General features: G+C 37.3%; 1 protein-coding gene across 2 annotated transcripts in view; it reads left to right on the plus strand.

Annotated features, from left to right (window-relative positions):
- The window catches only part of TENM2 (teneurin transmembrane protein 2), a 681089-nt gene that overhangs the window by 130439 nt on the left and 525241 nt on the right, over positions 1-25409 (plus strand). For both annotated transcript variants that reach the window (XM_061456391.1, XM_061456390.1), the window contains one exon: positions 18672-18962. In XM_061456391.1, coding sequence (XP_061312375.1) covers positions 18737-18962 — 226 coding nt within the window. In that variant the 5' untranslated portion in view covers positions 18672-18736. The remainder of the gene's footprint in view (positions 1-18671; positions 18963-25409) is intronic.

Below are 25409 nucleotides of genomic sequence, written 5' to 3' on the forward strand. Positions count from 1 at the left end.
TACCTTGCCTTCACTGGTAACATCATGAGAACTGGAAAATTTTAGATCATTTTATAGATACATGTTCCATCTTTTCTTTTAGTGTTTTCACGCTGCTATGTCAAAGGGCAAAAATGAGAGAAAAAGAAAAAAATGTTAGTTGTCACTGGGGCTATGCTTCAGTTAGAGGTTATTTATAGTGAGTTTGTTTTTAATATTTGATGTACACAGACCTTTCCATCTCAGTGAGGTGTAAATCTGAAAAACTCCTCTGCTATAATTCCCTTTGGAGGTCTATGGGAGGTTCTTAAGCCTCCCTTAGATTCTGAAAATAATCTGGAGAGAGTGTTTTCTATCTACTCAGATTAAAATTCCATCATGTAATAACAAATTTCAAGTGTTTTTTGTTTTTTTTTACTAAAATTATCTGGAATATTTGCTTGTAGAAATAAATAAATATCCACATACACGAAACGTACACATAAAGAAGTGAAAAAGAGACATGCTATTTGATTAGTCCATTATAAATTACTATACAGATTCCCATTCCATCTGCCCTGTCAGCAGAATTTATTTTCCATCTTCTTATCGTCCATATGAAAATAGCATGTTCTGCATTTGAATGTTTGTGAACGTCATGTGTAAGGAGAAATGAGGAGAAAAACCTTTGGATTTGAAAGAAAACTAAGCTAAAGCTTGCATGGGAATATTCATCAAGTTACCTCCATGCTGGTCCTTGTCTCCTTGGAAATACCTTAAAGCAATTGATTTCAAGTTTTGTAATGAAATACTGCAAGTTCTGGGTCCAAATCTTGCATCTTACTTTGCATTTCCTCTTCATCATCTGTGTACACAGGGAATTGCTGATAATTCTTCATAATGGCCTTTTAAAAGAACATTTATTTGAGAGATAACAACTAGAGAATCAGAGAATGGTTGAGGTTGAAAGGGATCTCTGGACGTCATCTTGCCCAACCCCCCCAAATATGTAAGACTTCTCAATTTTCTTCTTTTCTTTTTGAAGACTTTCTACTAAAAATGAGTAAGTCCATCCCATTTTCATGTATGCATCCACACGACCAAGTACGGGTTCCAGCTAAGTTGAAATGAACAAATGAAAGCAGTTCTTTATGCTGGGTGGAATGAGCCCATTGACAGAAACACCTCTGTCCTCCCTGGGCATTTCCTGGGAGGAGGCCCCATGTGTGAGGACTGTGGGTTTTACATCTTGGTAGAATTACCAGCTGCTTTAATCTTAAATTTCCATTTTCTGTGCTCTTGTAGAGAGAGAATTTGGCAAACTTGCTATTGCTGCTGGTGGGATTGCAGCATTATTTTGCTGTATATTTGAACTTTAAGAAATGGAGGGGACTTTTACACTTTTGTAGACAATGTGACACAGAACTCTCATGAGAAGTACAAGTTTTCTTAGGTTATTATGTAAGGCAATATTCCATAACTCTCCACTTCTTAGATTTTAAAATTAGCTTGCAAATATGATGTGAATGTGGCATACGTGTCCAATGAGAGTGAGATTTGATTGTCCAGTGTTGCTCAGAAATCTAGAATCAGCTGATACCTTCCCGTGATCAGTTGACTGAAATCCAAAATGGTATATTTAAATTTACATTTAAATTTAAATGTGCCATTTATATTTATATAAATAAGCATATTTTTTACATACATATATTTGACATATAAGCAGAGATACTTCTGACAAAACCAGAACTGTTTCTGGTATGTAACTGCATTTCACCTGAAAAGGAACTTTCAGACAGATGGGGCAGAACCTGCTTGGGGGCAGAACCTCGCATAATTCTCAGGTGATGCAAATCAACATATCTCCAGCAACTCAGTGGAGGTGAAGGGATTTATAGGAGCTGCAGTGCTCCTATCATTATCATTATACATCTCCATCATTATCTTTGTGTGAAGAAGATAAAACTGACTCTGAAGATGTACACAGTAGATTATGACATTAATTGCAAAGTGTTTATTAACCTTGCACTGTTAAACAGAAAGTAACTTCTGGTGTCTGTTATTAAGAAAATGTAAGATTAATAAGACTTGAAGTGGAAACAGTAACTTCGGCCTTCTCATTAGCATTACTTATACCTTAAACTAGCTGTAGGTATATATGCCCATGGGTTTGTAGGCTTTTGAAAACATGTGGCGGTGTCCCTGTTGGGATTCAAACCTGCACACTGTGAGCATTAACTCATCTGTCAGGAAGTTTTTTAATTGCTTGGATGATGAAACAGAATTTGCTGGGAGAAAGGCTCTTCTACCAGCATTAATGCCATATTCCAAAATTTAGGTCTTATTAAATTCTTTCTAATATAAAGCAAGGAAAATTGTGACTACAATATTTAGAATGGTGTTTACTAGCACAGGCTGCTTTTCTCTGTTACAGTGTCAAATACAATCCTCAGCATGAAAACAAAGCAAACCATAATTTTAGTTAAATGTTTGCTGAATAAAAAATTAAATATTTTCCTTTGCAGACCCTTTAGAAACAATTGAGCATTAGCTCTGTCAAACACTGAATTATAAGTTAATTCAGTTTAAAGTATGTGAACCATACATTCTTTGACATTTGGCTGAAAAGACTCATTATAAAACTAATGCCATGAAAGAGCACTCTTTTGCAGCTGGGTACAGCACCTGAATACTCTTTGTAAGTGGCTGCACTGTTTTGAAAGCATTCTAGCAATACCTTCTAAAGCACCTTTCAACCAGTAAGTTTCATATTCAGCACATTTGTGTTCCTACAAGACTTACAGTAATCGTCACATTGGCTAAATATACCTTTTTTTTTTTAAGATTGATTTTAATGCTTTTCTTGATTTGAGGCAGATAAAGGTAATTGTGCATGAAATCTTATTTATTTTGGGACCAGAAGAAACTGAGTCTTGGTAGAAAAGCTTACCTTCCAGGGAGGAAAAGTCTTTAGACTTCACTTTTTAAGGCACATTCAGCATACTTAAAAGTTCATAATTTTGGTTAGCATTACTTGTGGGATATAGAATTTGGTCTATTAGTGTACTTTGGATACAGGACAAGGGTTAAAAGCGTTACTGAATGGTACTGCAGATACGGGGATAATGTATTAGTTACTTTTCTTTTATCAACCCATTTCTCCAAGTGAATTTGCTGGCTAGTAATGATTACTTCAAAGAGTTGCATATAAATATACACAGTAGAAACTCATTAATTGTCACTAATTTTGGATATGCACATGAGGAAGAGCTGAATTCTGCAAATCTGTGCTGTTTCCCCATGCTAGATTAATTTATAAAGAGAATTGTAGATTGTTGCAAGTGCAACTCCACCTAGAATTTGTGAAATCAAGAGAAACAAAGGAGCAGGATTTCCAGAAATGCAGATGGGTTTGGGGAGCAGACAAAATTAAGAAGCTTGTAAACGCTGGGAGGCAGAAATGGGTCAGAATCAAGTAGCTGAACCCCAAAGAATGTTAATAAAGTTCTGATTCAGAATGGAAAAAAGAAAATCTTACAGTACTGTCAGTACACAGCTGTGAAATGTGTGCACTGAGCTCTGACCTTTACTGGTAATCTTTTAGTTTTACCTGCTGCTCTACAAATTTTGTGCCTTGTTGTAAATCCAGTTTGGGTGCTTTCGATGCTCCTTATTCTGCTTTTTGTCACAGGTTGATCTAGAGCAAAATTCTCTGCTACCTTGAATACTCTTTCCATTGTTGTTACTCTGTCTTTTATTACTGCACAGGGCTCTGACAGGAGCCAGAGAGGTTGTTTTGGCTGCGGAGCTTGAACACAGCATTTATAATCATACGTGTGTGTGTTTTAGTAGAAATTATGGGTGATTTTCATGACATGTCACCTTGCTTTTCCATAGTTAAGTTCTTACTGGGAATCATAATGAAACAAGCTTTTGCTTCTTCTGATAAACTATGTTACTTAGCAAGGTGAGGATTTGCCTAGTTCTACATAGATAAGCAGAGTTATCCTTAGACTTATCTGATTTCTGGAATTCTCAGGAAGTATGGACGAGTCCCTCTATATAAAGAAATAACTTCTAAAAGCATTCTTACTCTTCATTTTAAAAAATCTAATTAACTGATATGTCACAATTTTATGTTGAGTTACAATTTTTAAATCATACCCATTTGAAGCACTGATCTGCCCATCTGTCTGGTGATGCACTTGCACTGTATCACAACTAATATTAGTGCAGCCTAAATGGAGTCATGGAACTACGGACCAATTTGTATTTCATTCTTATCACTCAAAACTCAATTTCTAAATGGGACATTTCCTAATTCTGTAGTCTTGATTATTGGAAAGTATTCCAGTAGCCTCATATAAGTTTCTTATACTGAATATAAAACATTTCAGATGGTTAAATGACTTAAAGGCAGACATCTAACTTTTTTCACCTCTGCAAAACAGGGAAACTTTGCTTGTTCAGGCTAGAACTGCTGAGAACTAATGTTAGTTCTGACAATTTAAGCCAGTCCAACTGTAAATCTGATGATTCCATCAAGATACTCAGTGAATATATAGATTTTTAAAGGAGCAAATATTTATTCAGACTGTTTTGTCATTGACAATATTTTTATGAGAATGAGGAAGTGCACTTACAGCCAAAGTAAATAAAAAGCCTGTTTATTTATTTGCAAGAATACCCTAATCAAAAATTCAAGCAAGGAAATCTCTAAGTTGTGCATGTACCTGTATGTACATCACATCTTGCTAAAGCCTACTCTTTAATCAAAATCCTGGAGTTGGGCAGTCTTGTTCAATTGATGAAGCTTGATTTCCATCAGTTGTGTGCTCAGTTGTTAACTCTTGGTGTGCTCACTCAGTCTGGTGGATGTCATTCTTTAAGTTTGCCTCTTAGGAAATGAGAATGAGAAGGGAGTAACTGAGTGATTTAAATGGAAATCGTACGGTAGCTCAAATGAAAAAAAAAACATAAAAATGATTATGTTTTTAATATTGTTAGAATTGAAACCAGTTTAGTGGTTTATTCACAGATTCTTGGTTGTTTGGATTTTAGTCTAAGCGCATATGATTTAACAAATACTTGTTTTCTTTTTCTGATTTAAATTCTAGTTACCTGAACTCTTCTAGCACAGAACTCTTGCCCATAGAAAGTTGGCTATATGGTTCAGGGAGCAGCTTTTGCTAGAAGGAAGTCAGTATGAATTGCTGCTGAAGGAGGTATCTTTGCTGCCTGATGCACTATATTCAGATGCAGTTGCCTGTGCTGCCTGTTCTCTGTTGCTGGAAAGACAGAACTAGAGTTGTCCTGAGTCCTTCAGTAATTTCTATCTTCCACGAAATCTTTACGGCAGTGCTGCAAGCGATGTCAGTGGCTTTGGCTATTCCACTTAGAAAATTCTCAAACATGCATAGGAGACTGGTTTTGGAGAAGATGAGATGTCTAAGCTTTGTAAGAAGCTTTTTACTTCTGAGGTATTTGGAGTTCTCATCAGTACCCGAAGACCATCGCCTTGCCTGGCCACGGACCAAGGTCCTGCATCCAGTGCCTCTGGGAGTTGATAGTCATGGTCTCTGCCACTGTTTTTGTGCAGAATTTGCTGTTCAAGAGTGACATGTGCTTACCACTGAAAATGCCATCAAAAATGAGATTCCTTTTATCTACTTTTTGTCTGTTAGTTTTAATTTTAATAATTCATAAAGGATTTTGTGCAAGTTAGAAATTACAGAGGTAATTTGGATAACTGAGGAAATTGGTAATGGTATATGGATCATTTTACCTGTAGGTCATTGTGTGTCTCACTATTGACCTAAATTTACAGTACGATGGCTCTTAATGTATATGAAAAGCTTTGTCAGATATCTTTCCAATTCTCTTTCCTAGTAAATTAGGTTAAAACTGGTCATAGTTTATTGATTTCAGTTCAGGATAATAAAGCATTTATAGTGTTTGCTTCCAGTTTCCTTCCTTCTCTGAGAGGTAGAGAGAGAGGAGGCTGTTTCCCACTGCCTGTAAGGCAGAACAAACTACTGAAGCTAAGGGAGACTTTAAATAGCAGGGTTGCTCTGTGGCTTTGCTCTTCTCTGCCTCAGTAACTTTATGTATTAAAATATGCAATTGCAGTGCTGTGAAGAGGAGAAATGCTTTAAAGGGTGGAGCATTAGTAAAATTGTTTGTGAAAGACGTAGAAAGATGTTACTCACATTAGTCTTTGTTCAGGGCATCGAGGCGCATGTGTGACTATTAAGCCAGAAGTGTGTGTCTGGGTGATCAAGTTTCATACACATAGAAATACAGAGCTTGAAATTCTGGACCTGTTAAGATTGATGGCAACTCAGACATAACTACCAAAAAGGCAAGTTACAAACGAGATGGTTAATTGGGACACTTTATTGACTCTGCACATCTCAAGAAATACCAACACTTGTTCATGGAATGTACCTAAAGTGTTCCTATCTTCACAATTTCTGCTGGCAGGAATTGTGCCTAATATTCCACAAACAGTCTATCTATAGGATAGGCACAGATGAATCCTATGATTGCCGGGCTGCCAACAAAAGACAAAATCCTCAATGGAAAATGCAAAATACCTTGATTTACATGACATGGGAACATGGCTGTGACTGATGGAGAGGTGGTCTCTCAGGTGTTAGAGGTTACAGTTCCTTCTCTTGAGTTGTTTTCTTCAGATTTGTAGTAGTATTATTATAATGTATGGTGGAGTTGATTTCTTTTAGGTTTATTCTCGCATTCTTAAGGGACCATTTCAAAGTCAGTACTGTCAAATGATAAATTTGGAAGTGTATGAGCTTACAGCAGTGTCTTGGGAATTATGATAGAGTTACTGTTGTTAAACTGTGCTTTTTAGTTCCTGTAAATTTTCTGCTCTCTAGAACTGCATTTTGGGCATTTTCAGTTCTCTCAGATGGTCTGTATTGTGAAACTGAAGCAACAAAGCCCATTCTGCTCTCTCTGGCTTACCTTTATGTGTGGATTCCTTCTGTTCTGCCACAGCATGATGGTGTAGCAAGGACCCCACTGCAGCGATGTTTGCTGGTCCTCTGCACTCTGCACCCTTGTGCAGATGTAATGTGATCTCTGCCTTGTTGTGCTATTGAAGCTATGAGCTCAGCTTTAAATCTGCAAGATTAGATTAATGTTCTGCTTTTAAAAACTCTGACTTCGTAAGCCTGTGTGCTTAGCTTTCAAAGCTTTCATCATGTGTTCACTTTACAGGCTTGTTTCCTAAATATATATATATGCATTATATCTATTTTAATGGTTGTGGAACTTTACCTGAATGAAGAATATCATAGAGTCACTGACCATTGAGGCTGGAAACGGCCTCTGGAGCTCACGTAATCCAAGCTTCAATACTGAACTGAGACCAGGTTGCTAAGGGCTTGGTGCAATTGAATCTTGAAAACATGCAAAATTCCCCAGCCTCTGCAGCTATACCTTCTAGTGCATATTTGTCCCCACAGCATTTTCACCCAACTTATTTCGATCAAAGCTTCCTGTACTTCAGTTTGTGCCTATGCTTTTTCACTTGCCTTTGGTTCCCCTCACTAAAGACCCTGGTTCCCTTTTCTCCGTAGCCTCTTAGGTATAGGAAAGCCCTTGCTAGGTCCCACTTAGCCATCTCTTTGGCAGGTTAAACCAGCCCAGTTCCTTCATTTCTCCATGTAAATGACTTTCCCAGTCTCTTGAGACACTGACATCCTTGCCTGGAATTGTTCCAGTTCATGGACATCTTTCTTGTTTTGTGGAGGGAGAACTCCATGCAATATTGTTGCCGTCTGTAGAGTACTGCTAAAAATAATGGTATTAAGAAATCATTTACCTAGGTAGATAATACAGCATTGGAGCAAAGATGGAATTTAAGGCTTGTTGTGTTTAACTTCTAACAAGTTGGTTATGACTGTAAAGAACTCTAGTTCCATGATGTAATTTTTATTAAACTGCGTTCCTTATTTTCATTTTCTGAACATAGCATCTAAACCTTAGTAGAAGAATCAACTGAGTTTTGGACCTCTACCTTCTTTTCTGTTCTGAAAAACAAAGCCATAAACTTTACCAATTCCAATGTCTTTGGAGCATAAGCATTTTTAAGAACATTTTTAGAATATTTCAATTCCATATTCTGTGGATGTAGAACAGCATGTCCTTATAGCTGTGCAAATACAATAGGTTGAACCAAGCGTCTTCACTGAAGTTACAAATTTTACTTTGCAAGACTTGGTGGTTCAGCTGAATGTGGTAGGTGAAACAACATTTGGTTTACATTTGGTTTAGATCTTTCTGGCCAGATTCCCTTAGGTTTGATCTCTATCCTTGTTATAAAATGCTGATGCTTTTGCTGGGAAGTTTGACCATGGCAGTTGAAGAATGTAGACATCTCTGCATTCTGGATACATGGCAATCTAGGCAGCAGATGGCAAATCGTGGGGGCTGGCTTTAATGCAGTGAGCTTAGTCTCGAGAAGTTAGACATTGCAGTTTTGTTACTGTACTTTCTGTGAAATGGCAATGGAACAAAAGGGCACAATGGATTTTGTAAAGATTCCTTGCAGTTTTGAGGTTTTTTAACTGGTTACTTCCTCGTGACTCTTCTTGCTTTCCAAAGATCAGCCACACATGCTGAATAGGAGATGGTTGTTTGCATTTCTCATGCAGTAGCTTATCTGAGAATATGTGATCTCCATGTTCTGTGCTGGTACAGCTTCAGACTTTGCTGTCTCCCGGTGCCTTCAGGCACCTTCTGCTAGGTGTTGGATGAAGTTCACATAGAACATTGACAACTGTGGCAGCTGAGGAGCCAGGTGGGCTTGCTTCTGACAACTCAGCCACGTGAGCAGTGACTGCTGACAAAGTGACACAGAGGAAACCTCTTAACCACCAGCGAATGCCAGGCTTTCTTTGGAGACACACACAGATAGAGGATAGGAAACAAAATTGTGGTTCTATCACAAAGTCTGCAGAAGGAACTTGCAGTGGGAAAATATATATATGTTGCATTCCATGTGCTGCCCAAATGAGTAGGTAGCTACCATGTCTTAAAGTATGTGGCCTTTTCTCTAGAGTGATTTTCCTCCAGAGTGATGTGGCCTTTCTCTTCATGGTTTGGTGATGGAACAGAGAGTGTACAATATTATGAGGTATTTGCTGTTCTTGTGGCATTGGACCAGTTGATTTCCTAGAAGTGTATTTTTCTTATTAAAAATATTTCCATTAATCAAGAATGTCCTTTCTGTCCTCTTCTTCTATGATAATATGCAAGCAAACATTGCACTGCAGGGTTGGGTGGACCAGCTTTTGGAGTGACAGACCTCAGTTCTGTCGCTGCCAATGCCTTGCTATGTGGACTCTGGAAATTCCCTGGAGATTTTTGAATTGCAGTTGGTCATTTCATAGAGCAGTTGTTGTTCATTTTGCCTGCTGCTGCGAGGGTTAATTGTTTTTTATAAAGCAATTTATTTTGCTTTATTGAAAGATGGAACAATACTTGAAGTGTAGTTGTTAGCTGGGAATCTTACAGTGCAGCCTTCTTGTTTCATTCTGCAAAGTGTCTACTGTCTGAGACCATCTAGAATTTAAAATGTTTCAGAAAATACTTTTATGGAAGCTGTTGACATATAATAGCATCTATTTTGTGTGCTGTAGCAGGATGTCTCATTGTCTTCCATTCATATATCTTTTTTTCCCTTTAACTTTTTCTTAACCTCCCTTGAACCTTTAAAACAAAGAATTGCTTTAGGAAGTTGTTATTTCTGATAAAATCTGTGCGCTTACAGAGGCAGAGAACTCCCAAGAAGTAAGGCTGAGAGTTTACACAAATAAAAGGACTCTCTTTGTTCCTTCTGGTTTTTTTCTCTCCCCCCCACAGCAGAGGGGAGTATCAGAGCTCAGCCGAGTGTGTTATTTACTTGTGTAGTTGGGAATAGCTGTATTTATAGAAGTAATACTAAATACTAATAGGCATTTTAAAATATTGTCGCACTTTATTATCATGACAAGTTTATACAACCTTAAAAATGGTCACTAGCAAAGCCTTCTTCAAAGAATATTTTTGTAGGTTGGCACTGCTAGCAGGGAGAAAGCATATTAAAGCATCTTGTTAATGAGTATATGAAAACAGTGTCAAATTGAGGCAGGAGAGGTTCCATGGAATCTTTAAGGAAAGAAGGGGAGTGATGTAAATTTAGAGTCAAAAGCAGGTGGTGTTCTCAACTGAAATGAGAAGTAAAGTACCTAAACTCATAACTGTTTGCATGATTACTTCGTTTGATGAGTTCTGAGAACAGTCTTGTAGAGGTTTGAAAATCGCTGAGAAACCTCTTCAGCAACATGATCTTATAGTAACATCTTCTGATGAGATGTACACAGGAGCCTCATTTGATCTCAGATTTTGGAAAAGTTCCCCATTAACAGAGTACTCATCTATTAAGAGTTAAGAAGAAATGAAAGGTGTGTTCCCAATGGTTTTCTTTTGGCTGATCATTTACCCAGTGGCACAGCTTCTGCTAGTGCCAGCAAGAATGAAGGTGCCCAACAGGTGTAGAGTTACAGAATGTTTTAACATATGGAAGTGGAGAAGGAAGGAAGTAACCCTCTTAAATTTCTTGGCATGGACCTACTTGGTTTCAAGAAAAGTACATGTCCTTTCTCCGCCTTTATAGCACAGTCATATGTTTAAAATCAAACCCCTCGAGTTTAATATGGAAGCATAGTGCCCAAGAGTTCTCAGAGATCAGCCTGGGCATAAAGGAAAAGGCTTGTGGTAGTGAACAGCATTCAAATCCGTAACTGAAGCTATGGGGAAAAGTAAGGAGCCTGCCAAGAGAACAGAAAAATTAAACGAACTAATGACTAAGTGTTGGTAAAAGCAAAAGAGAAGGGGAATGGCTGGAGTACAGCTTGTGCTCAAATGAGCCTGATGTCTTGGCTCCATTGCTAATAATGGAGCTAAGGGTAAAAACTGATAGGGTAAAAATCCTATTAACTTAATTAAAGACAGCATTCTACCCTAGGATTAGAAAGAAAAATAAGATCATCAATGGATTATTATATAAAGCAAGTTGTCATTCATTGCATGGGCATTTAGAGCTCTCTCACTTCTATAAATGTTGATCATTTTGATCAAAGACTTAATCAAAAATTATTTAGACAATTATTTCCTGATTCAAAAGTATTCTCTAGTGATAGGAAACTATTATACAGAATCGTTAAAGCATGCTTAACTGCATGGTGTTAATTATGCAATGATAAATTAGTCTACCTTTCTTCATTAACAGCATTTTAGCAGCAGTTAATAGTATTGTTTGTTCTTTCTAGGCAGTGGAAGAGTAATAATGCTCTTTAGGCAATTATTTTTGTAAACTTAGTCTTTTGAAGTGGCCAGTTTGTATTTGATCTTTAAATCCATTCTGTGAACTTGTTCAGCTATAGTCATTTTAAGTAATTATATTAATTAAGGAGCTGACTTTTTGTATTGTTCTGTGGTGACTTGATTCTTTTTTATCTGACTGTATGGAATGATGGAAGTATGTAGATAATTATTGTGTGCTAGATAACAATTATATTGTGAGCAGGAAACTGAGAACTGGAACTTGGGGCTCCCAGTGTGCAGCAGACCCATTGTATGACCTCAGGGGGGCTCTTCCCTTTCGGTGTTTCATTTTTTTCTGTAGAATAAAGATAATACAGATTTAGCTCTTATGGCTATCTTAAAGCTTAATGCATATTTGTAAGCAGCTGTGAGTTAGGAGTGGAAATATGTTATCCCTGGGTCAACCCTCTTTTTTTCGGTATTTCTTACTTGAGCAGTGTTTGGAATGGGGGCAATATTAATGCCTCATTCAGAAAAGAGGGAAAAACACTCCCCAATGGGCAAAACTTGGAAACTTCACACAGCTGAGAAACTCCAGGATACATGAAAAAGATTATTCTGCTACTTTCTTTTCTTTACTTCTTCAAATTCTCTATCGTTTTACCTCCGTGTATCTAGGAAGAAAAGAAGGTGTCATTTCAGCCTTATTTATATGTCATGCTCTGCTTAGCACTAATTTGCGTGCCCTGATAAGCCCTTCTCTGAAAAAAAGATATAAACTCTTTGCTATTTGGACATTCTGTACTCTTTCATTGCTTGTGTCTCACGTTTCACAAAACATGACCATCTTTCCAAGTCAGTGGGACACGGTCTACTCCTAATGGCCAATGCAACACCTAGGGTGGGAATCAGCATGGTGGTTGCCGCAATCTTGTGATGACCAGCTGCTGAAATATGTAGGATGAAAATAATAGTCTAGTGAGTTTAAAATAAATTTTCAAGAATAATCATGTAAATATGCTGTGTGGGCTCACTGAGGCACTTCATTAGGTTTGTGTGATGGAGGCTTAAAAGCCGGTATTTTTCTCCCCACTCTAGAACCTATTACATGACTTTGAAGCCTGCTATTTCTCATGTTGTTCTCAGATGGGAAAAAGCACACAGTTCATAGCAGATGTTTGGCTAATAGTGAAATTTTACTGGTGTGGTTTCCAAATCTGTGGTGATCCCAGCTCATGAGGTTCATAAACCAGAAGCCACGTTTAATAACATTTAGATATTTGTATCTGAGTTTGTCTACCTGCTTTTTCAACTGACATAAAGTACCTGCTAGAAATAAATTCCCCATTTATCCTCAGTGTCACTTTCATTCTGAAGCCTCTCAGTACAGAGAGGAGGATGTGCTTACATGTATCAACCCCTGTGCCCCACACTCAGTGGAAAATAAGGGGTTAAGCCTTAGCAGCCTGTGCATGATGTGAGACTAAAGCTGTTAGAAAGCTGTCTGTCTAGTAGCTCCTGGGCTTTTCATCAGTTCTTAATGGCATGTTATTTTTTTAATGGGATGTTATTTTCAAAAGAGATTTAAACAGTTCTGGGATTTGTAAGAAGTTCCTGCAGTACAGAAATCTCAGAAGATAGCTTGGAAATAAAAATATGTATATTTACATTGATAAAAACACATACATGAGATAAAGCTTTGGCACAGTGCTTGATTTTGTTGTGTGTACGATTTTGACTGCCCTTAGTCTGAAAATGCTTCCTATAGCTTTTATTTACTGACAGAAAAAAATGGTAAGAAAAGCAGTTTTTCTCTGCAGTACAGCACAACACAGGATGCCTATAAGCACTGTATGTCTTCTATTACTTAAACTTGAATCATTCATCAAAACTGCTCTGAAATAGCTATTTCACATGTCACACTAAATATGCCTAATTTTCAACACAATACATAGAGTAGCTACACTGAAAGGAAAATTCAGTATTTGGAGTGACAAAAAAAAAAAGAGAGTATGAAAAAATCAGAAGGAAGACTTACCAGTGGAAATGGAGGTTGCATTATTACACCAAACAGACTGTCCAAATATGCTTTGTTTTTTGGCTCAGATCAAAAACAGCGTACTTGTCATCAACATTATTTTATGTAACAAAGTGTACAGACTATAGTAGTATTTCATTAAAAAAAACCCCACATTTTATTTATTGCCTTTTTTAAAAGGCAGAGGTGATCCAGGAGAGATGTACTTTTTCACCGGTATTAGAATCTGAAAATAATACATCAGTTAAAGAACCCTTTTACTTATTCCCTGAAAATTTGTACTATGCCAAAGCTGAATTATTGAATTTTCTCATTTCAAAAATAGTCTTTGCATAAAATAATGAACAGCATTTGAATCTCTAAATCACAAGCTTATTTCCAATTGTTGCTGATGAAAAGGAGTACAGGCTTTTATGAGACCTGTTTTTTAATGAACAGATTGGTACATGGTGTACTACTTCTTTTTTAAAATGAGAGGGAAAAAAAGCCTATTTCTCATACTGTATGCACTATTGTAATGTCTTGATCTAGTTGTGCTAGGTTATTTAGGGGCACAAAGTAAATGTGAAGTGCTTTGTTTTCTCTTGAACTTCCAAGTGATTACTGCATTCTGTCTGTTGTGAGTGGCAGTTCTAATGACCATGTACCCTCTAATAGTATAAGGGATCATTAGAAAATACAAGAAACAAGCACGTAACTTAAGTAAGATCAGTGTAAGTATCAACTTCAAATTTAAAGAGACTTTTAGCGTAGGCTTTTCTAAGCCATTAAAATTCATTTTGAGTCCTCTCTGCATGCCTCCTATTGATTTGACTTTGCTAACACAAGAAGTGGTCAATTTTTTTTTTTTTAGGCCCCTGAAACAAACCCCTCTTTTCCACTTCTAAGCTCCTCAGTTCTCTCCTCTCTCCTCAACACACAGTGTTTTAGCATCCTTAAACTACCCCACAGTTACCACTTACTCTCTTGTGATCACTGCAGTACTCATGTCCAGGTAAATAGTTGCTTCACATAAACACAAAAGTTTTGTAGAAGGTGAATAGTGAGTCCAAAGTTTATTAGACGTGTGCAGCTTGCGGCACATGAGATAGATGTCAGCAGCAAATAGAGCATGTCCCATTTATTGCTTTTGATTTCCTGTCTGTGGAAGGTCTAGATCTATAGTGTGAGACTACACACCTTTGAAACTTGACCAACAATTTTGCAAGCCATAAATACCTTACTCAGAAAGTTAGATGGGGGTCCTACTAGTGCTTCATAGAGAATTAAGACACTGATAGATGAGAAAAACAGTTGAAGTCAGTTAGTGGTAGTACTACTCTGTAGTATAAGTGGGTCAATGTGAGCAGACTTAGTGAAATCCTTTGAAACAAAAGAAATTATTAAATCAGTTACTATTTAGGTCAATTACTCAAAATAAACCATTCATAAAGTGCCCTTGAGATAGGCAAGTCAAAAAGTATCAGGGATTTTAAACCCAAATTGAATCTAACCATTATTCTCGCTTACCCAAAGCTATCAAATTTTACCTTTCAGGAATAGATTGCATAAAGATTTCACATTCTAACAGGGAAGGTATTTAGCATAGAACTGAAACAGTATTTCATCTATTTAAGATAAGTATGTGAAACAAGTTTTCCTAAAGTGTGTTACAATTTAATTTCATCACATTTCAAGCCATGTATGGTGATACTGTTGTCAGAATCTGAAGAGCAGTTTGTTGCCAATGCTGTGGAACTGTTGTTGCCTGACTGCTTTGAGGATTTCTGTGAACAAAACAGAGAGGAGGATGAGAGGAGAATCTGTGAGAATATTTTGTTGCATTTAGGTATATGTATTTAGTCTCAGATGCTTGGGATCTCTCCTCAAGTTAACAGAAAAATTAGGAAAAAGTTAAGAAGTACTGTAATAAATATGAACATGTCATTGAATAAACCCCCTAAGAATGTTTTCACTTTATCTGTAATATTTTTAAGCATCTTTTAAAATTTACTAAAGTTCAAGAAATTTTTAATAGTTATAAAGGTCAAATCTTTCACCAAATTATCAGTGTCTGATTCTTGTAATGAGACTTTCCATGAGAAAGCTCAAAGTAAAGCTGTTGGAATAGATTTATCATATTTCTACATTTATTTCCTTGTGCTTCTTATGGTGCCAACCATGCAGATGTTGATGCCTTATATTCAGCACATAAGGGTTACTGGGGAATATTCTTGGCATTATCAACATTAGAGCATTGTCTTACTATTTCCTTTTATTTTTGTAGTTGTAATTGCACAAAACAAAATAATATTTATTGAGGGAAAAATTAAAAAATATCTGTTTTCTTAAAGAAGATGCTTTAAGAAGCTGATATCATGGAAAGAATCAGAAGGTTTGGCTCAGTCATTGTGAACTTGTCGTGGTTTAAACCCAGTCAGGTAATTCGTTCACTCACTTCCCCCCCTTTCTTGCCCTCCCCCTGCTCTCGGAGGGACGGAGAGGAGAATCAAAAGAATGCAACTCCCACGGGTTGAGATAAGAACAGTTTAGTAACTAAGGTATAACACAAATCACTACTGCTACCACCAATGATAATAATGATAAAGGAAATAACAAGGGAAGAGAATACAACACCTCACCACCCGCTGACCGATAACTCGCCCCCCAAGCCCGACCAAGCTCCGACCGATACCTCCTCCAACCCTGCAGTCTCCCAGCCCTTCCGGCTAACTCCCAGTTACATCCTGGGCATGACGTGCTGTGGTATGGAATAGCTCTTTGGTCAGTTTGGGTCAGGTGTCCTGTCTCTGCTTCCTCCCAGCTTCCCCTCCTCCCTGGCAGAGCATGAGGCTCACAAAGTCCTTGGCCAAACCAAAACATCTCTATCAGCTCTGTTCCCGAGCCGTAAGTCAAAACACTGCACTGCACCAGCCACCAAGGAGGAGAAACATGACTGCTACTGCTGAACCCAGGACAGAACTCTTCTTTTAAACTGTAGTAACAAGGAATTAAATGTTCTTTCCAAAACAACAGAAATCAGGCCAGGCAGCTTAAAGTTTAGCAATCATAAAAACAAAAGCTGTTTGTGATCTGATAGACTTCATGTGGAGCAATAGGCTTTTGCATTGACCAGTAGCACGAAGACATCCAGAGAGTAACTGGCAGGTTTTGCTCAATATGGTGCTGCATTCACCTGCTTCTGTGTTTTATACTTGTGATCTATTGATACTTCAGTTTGATGAGATAGCACTGGACTGGGATCAGAGAGCCAGGCATTGTTAATCATAATGATCATGTATCTTCTCAAACTTCAAGCAAGTGTTTGTGCCACCAGTGTTAATATACTTTACAGTTTAATAAATATTACAGGATCAAAGAATTGAACTTAATTTGGATATGGAGAAGTCAGCTTAGCCACTGGACAGTCAGAGAGGTGAGAAATGGGAGTATATATTGAGTCTTCTGTTATCTTTAATCTAAAATTCTAAACTAACCCTCCCAGTTTTAAGGGCTGAATGTCTTCTGATTTTGTTTTGGCTTTTCTGGATGTGTTGTTTTGTGATTTTTGTGGTCTTGTTGTTTTTTTCCTTTTCTCCCCCTCTGAAATGTACCATCATGGTTAAAAATAAGAGAGAAAGGAGAAAAAAGTAAGCATGTTTACACTTTGTGTTGCTCACAGATTGCAGAGTATCTGTGCGTGGCTTAAAGCAGCTGTTTCTCCTGGTTACCTAACTTTCTTCTTTGAAATATAGAAAGAAAAAAAAACAACCCCAAAAACAAAAAAAAAGCAACCCACAACAAGTCTAAATGTCAGAGTCTAAATGAAGCCAATAAACCTTTTCTCAAGTTCACTAGTTCCTCTGGCCAAGTACGTTTGTTCTCTCTTAGGGACAAAAGCTATTCCAGCCAAAAAGCCATGATTTAGGCAATACTTAAACCAATGTTATGACCTCCTCTCCTATCAGCTCAAACAACTACAACAGTGAGAGACAGGGCTGCCTTCTGGGGTTTTTACCACGACTGGTTTGTTACCTTGGTGGTAGCTTTGTCAGAAGCAATAGTATTGCTGAAGCGCTTCTTGATTCTGGCCCAAGACTGGGTGCAGCTGGTGTGCAGGACCTACTCCCATTCTGTGGGGAGTGCTTTTGAGCATCCTGTAGTGACAACGGGAAAGAAAATGTCTTCAACTGTCCCAGCTAGATTTGCCAAAACCATTTCTTCACCTTCTGAGCCAGGAATAGAAAAGCAGAGGTTTAGTTCTGATTTTTGCTTGTTAGCAAATGTGGGTATTCTTTGTGTAGGTAGATTTCCTTCCCAACAAAAAGCTTTGTCATGAGGGTTTCTCAGGACAAATACACAGACCTGGGCATGGGATGCCATGAAAGAAAGACACACACCCAAATAATACCAACTCAAAATAATGAGTACCCCAGTGGTTAGGGTGCTTATGCTTAGTGTATTTCTTGCTTTCAACAGTATCTTTCATTTTGTGGTTTATGCATGCTAACTATGCATATATTAAAGTATATATGCCACAGTAAGGGTGTCCTAATTAAGCAGAATGTAAGAATCTCTCTTTCTGCTCCAGTGAGCAAGAAGATATTTTTTACACAATTTTCAAGATCTCCAGCTGCTGAAATGAATAAACTGGTCTTCTTGAGAGATTGTGAAGAGGAGCTTCTAGTCATGTTCTGTGGTGCCCAAGAGCAGCCAATTCCTAAAGTGTTTTCAGAGAATAATGAAAACGCAGAAACATCAAGGCTGGAAAGGACCTCTGAGATATCTGGTCCACCTTTTGTTTGGAACAGGGGCTTCGATTACATTATCCAGGGGCAATAGAATCAGCTGCTGCTTCTGAATACATTGTTCAGGGATAACACACATCTTTGTGATGCATCAATGCTGGATAGGAATATTTTCTTCTATGCAACTCTCCTGCATGCTTCTTTCTTAATTGCAAGCCCTCCTGTAGGAAGAATGGAAAGAATTAAAGCTGGTTTGAGTCTGTTTTACTTTGTACTGTTGCAGGGACAGGAACAAATACGATTCTGTCAGTTGTGTGCTGTTATCAGTGCTCATTCAAAAATCAAAAGATAACAGTGGTTTTGTTTTATCCTTATTTTTTAAACACTTCAACAAGATGATAATTTAGATACAATGCCATTCTCTTGTAGCATTTTATTTTCTTCCCCCACCCATTCAGGGTGATTATTTCAATTTCTAAGGATGCGTCATGTGGGTCTTCTCTTTCTTCTCGATCTGTGTCACCTTGTTCTTCAAGGATAATTGAAGGGAATTAGAATAAAACAAACTCTAGTAACAACATTACTCACTCTTTTGTTATCCTTTCCTGCTTTAGGTGACAGTGACTGGCCCCAAATATAAGAGTGGCTTTTCTGAAAACACCCTACCTGACTCAGAATAATGGATATCAAAGACAGAAGACACCGTTCTCTGACCAGGGGCCGGTGCGGAAAAGAGTGTCGCTATACAAGTTCTTCACTGGATAGTGAAGACTGCAGAGTACCAACTCAGAAGTCTTACAGCTCAAGTGAGACACTGAAGGCGTATGATCATGACACCAGGATGCACTATGGAAATCGAGTTTCTGACCTTGTTCACAGGGAGTCGGATGAATTTCCAAGACAAGGTTTGTTTAAACGTAGAACTGGTTTCTTTACAGTAATCCTCAGTATACAACCTCTGTTGCTTGTTAAAGTAACCAGTGTTATAAGGAGGTTTAATGAAAGAACTGTAGGAGAATGGATACCATTTTACCATTTCAACTGTTTTGTGTTAAATTACGTACTTTTCTCAGAATAAAACACTGTTATGGTAAAATCCCATATGGCCAACTTATATTCACTATTAATCAGGTGCCTTGGAATTCTTTTCCTGCTCCTAACTGTTATAATTTAAGTGTGGGAATGGGAGTGTTGTTTCCTCTGCTTTCATTTTGTCACTGCTTACTCCTCCTTCTCACTCTTCACCTCATATAAACTGGAAGGAGAAAACCTGTTTAATTACATTTATAACTGGCTCTAATGTTATTGCAGCATTGAGATCCTAGAATATTTGAAATAACCTGCCTTTGTGAACTTGTAAGCATGGTGAAGCAATCTCTTCTTTTATAAAAGGCTTCTTACTTTAAATACGTGTTATGTCCAATAACTAAATGTTTTACTCTCATTCAGGTATTCACTTATCTGAATCAATCAGAAGTCGTGTGTTGAAGCCATTAGTAGATATTGCTTCATAGGAACAGTATCCAATCATCTGGTTAACTTGACCAAATAGACCTATTAAATTGTCATTCAGCCAACAATTAGATATGGGTTTTAAAATAAATGGCCTGGTTTAGTTTTAGTTGAAGAATCAGATATGCTTTATATCAAGTAAGGTATAGGCAGTTTTGAGATACAAATGTACAGCCCTTTGTGCCCCCTCTATGGAAGGCAGATTATCCAGTAAAACCTGAATTGCTGAAACTCTACTACTTTATGTATGTGCTTGTTAAAGCCATGTGATAGTTCCCTACTGCATATTTCTGATACTGTGACTCAAGAAATTCTAAGTTCTTACTCTTCTCTGTGGAGATCGTTCAATGAAAGCTCTTTTTTATATATATATGATATCATGTCACTCAACTTGTTAATGCATTCTGCCAGCAGTCAGTGTCTGCTTTCACCTTTAAATCAAAATATCCATTAATTAGCATCTCTAATTAAACCCTTGTCTAATCCCTTGTTTCTCTCACATCTGTGTACAGACATTTGGAGGTGTTTGCATTGTGCTTGATCTATCAAACATCCAGTTCTGTTTTCTGAGGTAATCTCTGTTCTTGTAGGGTCTGTCTTTACTTATAGGTATTTAACTAGAGAGAACCCATCAAACTGCAGCTACATCATATGAGCTACCGGAGCCATTTTCACTGTGGTTTGTTCAGCCTTTGTGTACAGGAGTCATCTAAGTATTACTTTTCCCTATCTGGATGATTGATGCTTCAGCTCAAGTGCCTCATTTTAGTTTCCAGGTCATTATTCAGCATTTCATGAGGGTGTTCTTTTTCTCTTGATTACTGATTTGACAACTGTTCATCCTCCTCCTGCTCTTAATGTGTTCTTATCTGCCCTCTTTATGAAGGGGACTGCAAATTGTTGGTAACTGAATTGAAACACTCGTATTATGTTTTTTTCCCCTTTCCGTTAGTCTGTGGTGTTGTGTCTCAATGAATAACATTTATTTTAGAAAGCCAAAGTCAGTTTTTGTTAAATAATATAGAATCACAAAATTGTTTAAGCTGGAAAAAAATCTGGAAAAGGTCATGAAGTCCAAACCTTACCCCAGCACTGCCAAGTCCACCACTAAACCATGTCCCTCAGTGCCATCTACATGTCTGTTGAATATGAGCAGTAAGTCCTTCTTTTCCTGCTTTTGTTAAGTTTAGAAAGCAAATTTCTTAAGAAAATAAGTCTGTATAACAATTGCTTGTATTTGAAAGCTTGGGTATATTTCTGGGTGTACAGTTTCTCTACTGACATGAAATCTGAGATAACTGGCAAAAATTAAGTTAAGGCTTAGTACATGTTCTCACTTTCTACTTTAATGTTGTAGGGATAAAAATGTGGTTCACACAGTAGAAAATCCTGTTCATTACATCTTACACATGCAGTTTCCAGCTGCAGACATCTAGGAGTTTATACATGTAAATTTATTCTAAATTTGAGTGGGTGTTTTGATGGGATTAAATTCTGTAGGAAATAAACATGCTTAAAATAAATAGTCTTTAGAGAATTTTTTATTCTTCTATTATAAAAAAAGCTTGACATTTTTAAGCAATTGTAGATATCTTCTTCAATATTTTGTCTCTTCTGTTAGCAAAGCTACATGCATTTGACTTCCTGAAAAAATATCTGGTTTAACCATGGTACTGGAACTGCTCAAAGAAGTTGGTTTTAGCTGCTGCCTGATCATATATTACTCAGTTATGAAAATCTGTGAAGCGTAAGACCAAGTTGTACTACTTCCATTTTTGTTTATGATGGCTCGACAGTGGAATGCTAATAATAAAAACTATATTCAGAGCTCAGAAGTCTGAAACAGATCATTTTGTTTGCTTTAGTATTTTATTGTCATTCTGTTCTGACTTGATTGTCTTCATGAAAGAGTAGATCTCCGAAATAGAAATCCCTCTGGAAGCTAGTGTGAATAAAGCATTTGATAAGAAAATTAAATGTTGTTGGAAGTTTAGCTCTGAGAATATAACTTTAAAGCTTGTCATCATTTGCATGTTTTGAAATAAGCTTATTTACTAATTGCTGACCAATGCGCCTACCGAAGTATGTTCCTCTTTGGCGTAGATGCTGCTTTCTGGCATGGGATTTGGAAGTTTTGGTATAAAGGATTGATGGATGACATGACTGTATATTACCTGAAGCTCCTTAGTCTGGCATAACTTTTACTGTGATCTTTTCTAAGATGTTTACCTGTAATTTTTCTAAATAATAGAATCCCACTTTTAAAGTTGTTTTTAATGTATCGGTAATAATATTTGTACAAAGTGATCCAGGATAAGTTTAGTATTTTTGTGTCGAGCTTTTTTTCCAGCCATCTTCAAAACAGGTGTTCAGGTTCTTGGCTAAAATGACAGGTCCATGCCATTAATTTGTCTTAGATTTTCCCTAATATAGTAAACTATAGATAGAAATGTATTCGTAATTCAGCACCTGCACTGGATATTCATTAGTCAATCAATCTCAAAAATGCAGCCCTTCAGTGAATCTGAGAGAACGTTCAAACATCACAAGATTTATTTAAAGTGGAGGAGTCCTTTTTTGAATGCTGTATTTTAAGATGAATAGAAACTTTTATACTTTCTACTAGGATATGTCAAAAGCTTGACAATGATTCAGCCACCTCTGAATATTTGAATATTTTACAATCTTCTGGTAATATGTGAATTTTCTCTATGCCATGTATTTTTCCAGCAAAGAGAACCAATTATCAAACTTTAACTTTTTTTTTTTTTTACTTTTTTTTTTCTTTTTAAAGAAAATACCTTCTTTCTTACTTCATCTGCTGACACAGCACAGTGAAGGTAGATTTCCTGTAAGGCAAAAAAAAATGAGGATTTTAGAAAAGCTCTTTAAAGAGGTTGCTTTGAAAGGCAATTTTTCTTCAAGTATTCTTTGTAACCAAATTGTACTTAAAAGAACACTGTAATAAGTTGTTAAGAGTTTTAAACTGGGCTTCAAAGGGGTGATTGAAAACTTTGCTTTTCCAGAGTTCCCTGCTTGGCATTCGTAGCTCATGGATTTTGTTTCTGCTTGAGCCAGGCTTCAGCTGATGCAAAATTTATTAGCCAATAGTTACAGTGAATGGACTGCTTTCTCATTCTCAGGTCAGACCTAGTTTAGCAGTAAATCTCTGCTGTGAAACGTTAGAACAACTACAGTATATGATTGAAGTTAGTAAAAAGAAGTCTAAAAAAGACAATCATGTTAAACTGGACCTAACAGCCTTCTGACATATTTTGGCTTTTTTACCACAGTTGAATTGCTTTGTGTATGTGACTGCATCTCTTTTTGTATAGTGAGATAATTTCAGTAATGAACAGCAGCCAATTCCTTTCTGTATGTCAGCTCAAATTCCATTTTTTATTCTTTTATATGTACAAACATGCTTTCTAATCTTTTCTAACGCTATAGGTATGTTAACAGGAGTTAGAAACTAGTAGTGACAATGATTATAATAAGTTTCTTATAACATCCCTTAAGATTGTCCAGTATTTTTATTAACATCAAATAGAAAATTGTTATATTGGTAGAATTCTCAGAGAGGGGCACTTGGGAAGTGTAATGCACTCAGTTTTCTTCCACGTGCAGTTATGTTACCATGCCATACTACTCATAATCTCTTGGGTATTTCATACTGCATCTCTTTTCCATATATATTCAATAGGTTTCTTGAAGGAAAAAAAAAATCAATAAAAAAAAACCAAAACCCCAAATCCAAAGCAGCCCAAACCAGTCTGATGAATCTGCCTTCTATTTTTTACAGCCTACTTTAGGGCAACTCTGATTGCTGAGAAAAATGAATGTTGTTTTTACTTCTCGTTCTTCTTCACATCATAAATCTTTCACCAAATAATTTACTGGGACACATCCAAAGAAGCACATTGCAGTAGGAACGTTTCATGAGAGTGATTAAGCTTGTCCAGATTGAAAGTTATTGTGGTCTGGTATTCTGTGTTTGGCAGTGACTGATATGCTGCTGTATGGTGGGGCTAGTTGCTGTCACAGGTTCTCAGACTAACTAGGCTTTGACTTGCTGCTTCTATTCCCAGTAACACCAAAATTAGATTTTGATTATCTTGTCATCAGACACAAGTCATATTCAACTTTCAGGCTCAAGTCTGCATATCCCTTCCAAATCCAACTGAGTCTTACTCATTCTACTTTTAATATTTCTTTCCAGAACCTGTGACCTTTAGCAAATTAGATGCTCAATATGTACATTTGGATTAAAGACATTACAGAAAGCTTTTTATTGTATGCTGGTTAGAGAGGAAGCACATTCTTAGTTTGTCTGATTGGGTTTGGATGGCATTCTGCAACACATTGCTTTTCAGTGTATCCATACTCTTAAATAATCAAAGAAAATCCAAGGTAGAGGCAGGTGGCAGAAGCTTGGATAGGAAGCCCTTAATGTGGAATCAGATGCAGGGTAGTTTGTGTGGTGAAAAAGCCCTCAAGGCAAATTTCCTGTTAGAACTGGTGTACATGTGTAACTTCCACTGCTGATGAATCAAGATTTACATTGTTTTAATGGTTACCTAAGAGATACGTGATCCCAGTGTGAAATATTTATTCAGGTGAGAAAACTCTAGAAAGCATGGCGTTAGTAAGAAATAAAGATTTATGTTTTAATATGTATACCTTATTTAATAAAGCAAAGGCATTGAATGAAAACTCCCTCCCCTACCTTCTCCCTTCCCAAATTGTAAAAACTTATATGGTTCTTATTGTTAAGTGATTTAGAAACATGAAAGTACTTTTCATCTGTGCTTTCCTCTTTGCTGATATTGTAAATAATGGAGCTATATAGCAGCATTATTAAAACAGCAAATAAATCAAAGTACAAAACTTTATAGCATCCTTCTCAAAAGTGCATATAGGAAAGGAAAATGTAAGAAAGTCTAACCCAAAATCTAACATGCCTCCTCTCATTTATACTCTAGTGTCAGGTGGCCTTTTGAGCTGCAGGTATTAAGATCTGCTGATAAGTAGGAATTAAACTAAAACTTTATGTGTATTAGATCTGAGTCACAATTAACACAAAATCAAAAGGAAATCTGCTTGGAAGTGGCTTTTCAGGGAAACGTCATGGAATAGACTCTGTCTTCAAGGTTACTTCCAAGTGCAGACGCATGAATTGTTTTCTCTTGCTCTTTTGTGGGTTTTGTTTGTTGTTAGGGTGTTTTATTTGATTGGTTTGGTTTTGGTTTGTATTTTTTTATTTCCTTTTGAGCAGCAAGCTCCCTCATTTGTGCATGGTAGTTTAAATCGGTTGTTCTGGAAATCTCTTACTTTCTACTTCCGTTCCTCTGCCATCCGGCGTTCTTGGCATTTCACCACTTGCTATCTTCATACGCTGTGAGTCAATTTGCTGGGTGTGGCTGGTTGCTCAGACCTACTGGCAGTAATTATTGAGTAGTCAGCCTGTCTAACACAGGCTTGTTGAATGAAGGTTCAACTCTTGCTCCCTTTCCTATCCGACTAGCTGAGCAGCTTCTAGATCGGCATCTTTGGTACTGCACGTGGGGAGGAAGAACCCCAGGTACCAGCACAGGCTGGGAGCTCACCTGCTGGAGAGCAGTTCAGCTGAGAAGAACCTAGGAGTATCGGGGGATAGTAAGTTGACTAGGAGCTGGCCCTTGCGGCCAGCAGGGAAAAGAGTGTCCTGGGGTGCACGGGGAGCAGTGTGGCAGCAGGTTGAGGGAGGTGATTCCTCTCTACTCAACCCTGGTGAGGCCACATCTGGAGCACTGTGTCCAGTGCTGCTCAGTATAAGACAGGGAGCTCTGGATAGGGTCCAG

This window comes from Pezoporus flaviventris, unplaced genomic scaffold, assembly GCF_033815535.1.
Source record: "Pezoporus flaviventris isolate CSIRO_AGI_PZ_B2104156 unplaced genomic scaffold, CSIRO_AGI_Pfla_v1 ptg000023l, whole genome shotgun sequence".
Lineage (NCBI taxonomy): Eukaryota > Metazoa > Chordata > Aves > Psittaciformes > Psittacidae > Pezoporus > Pezoporus flaviventris.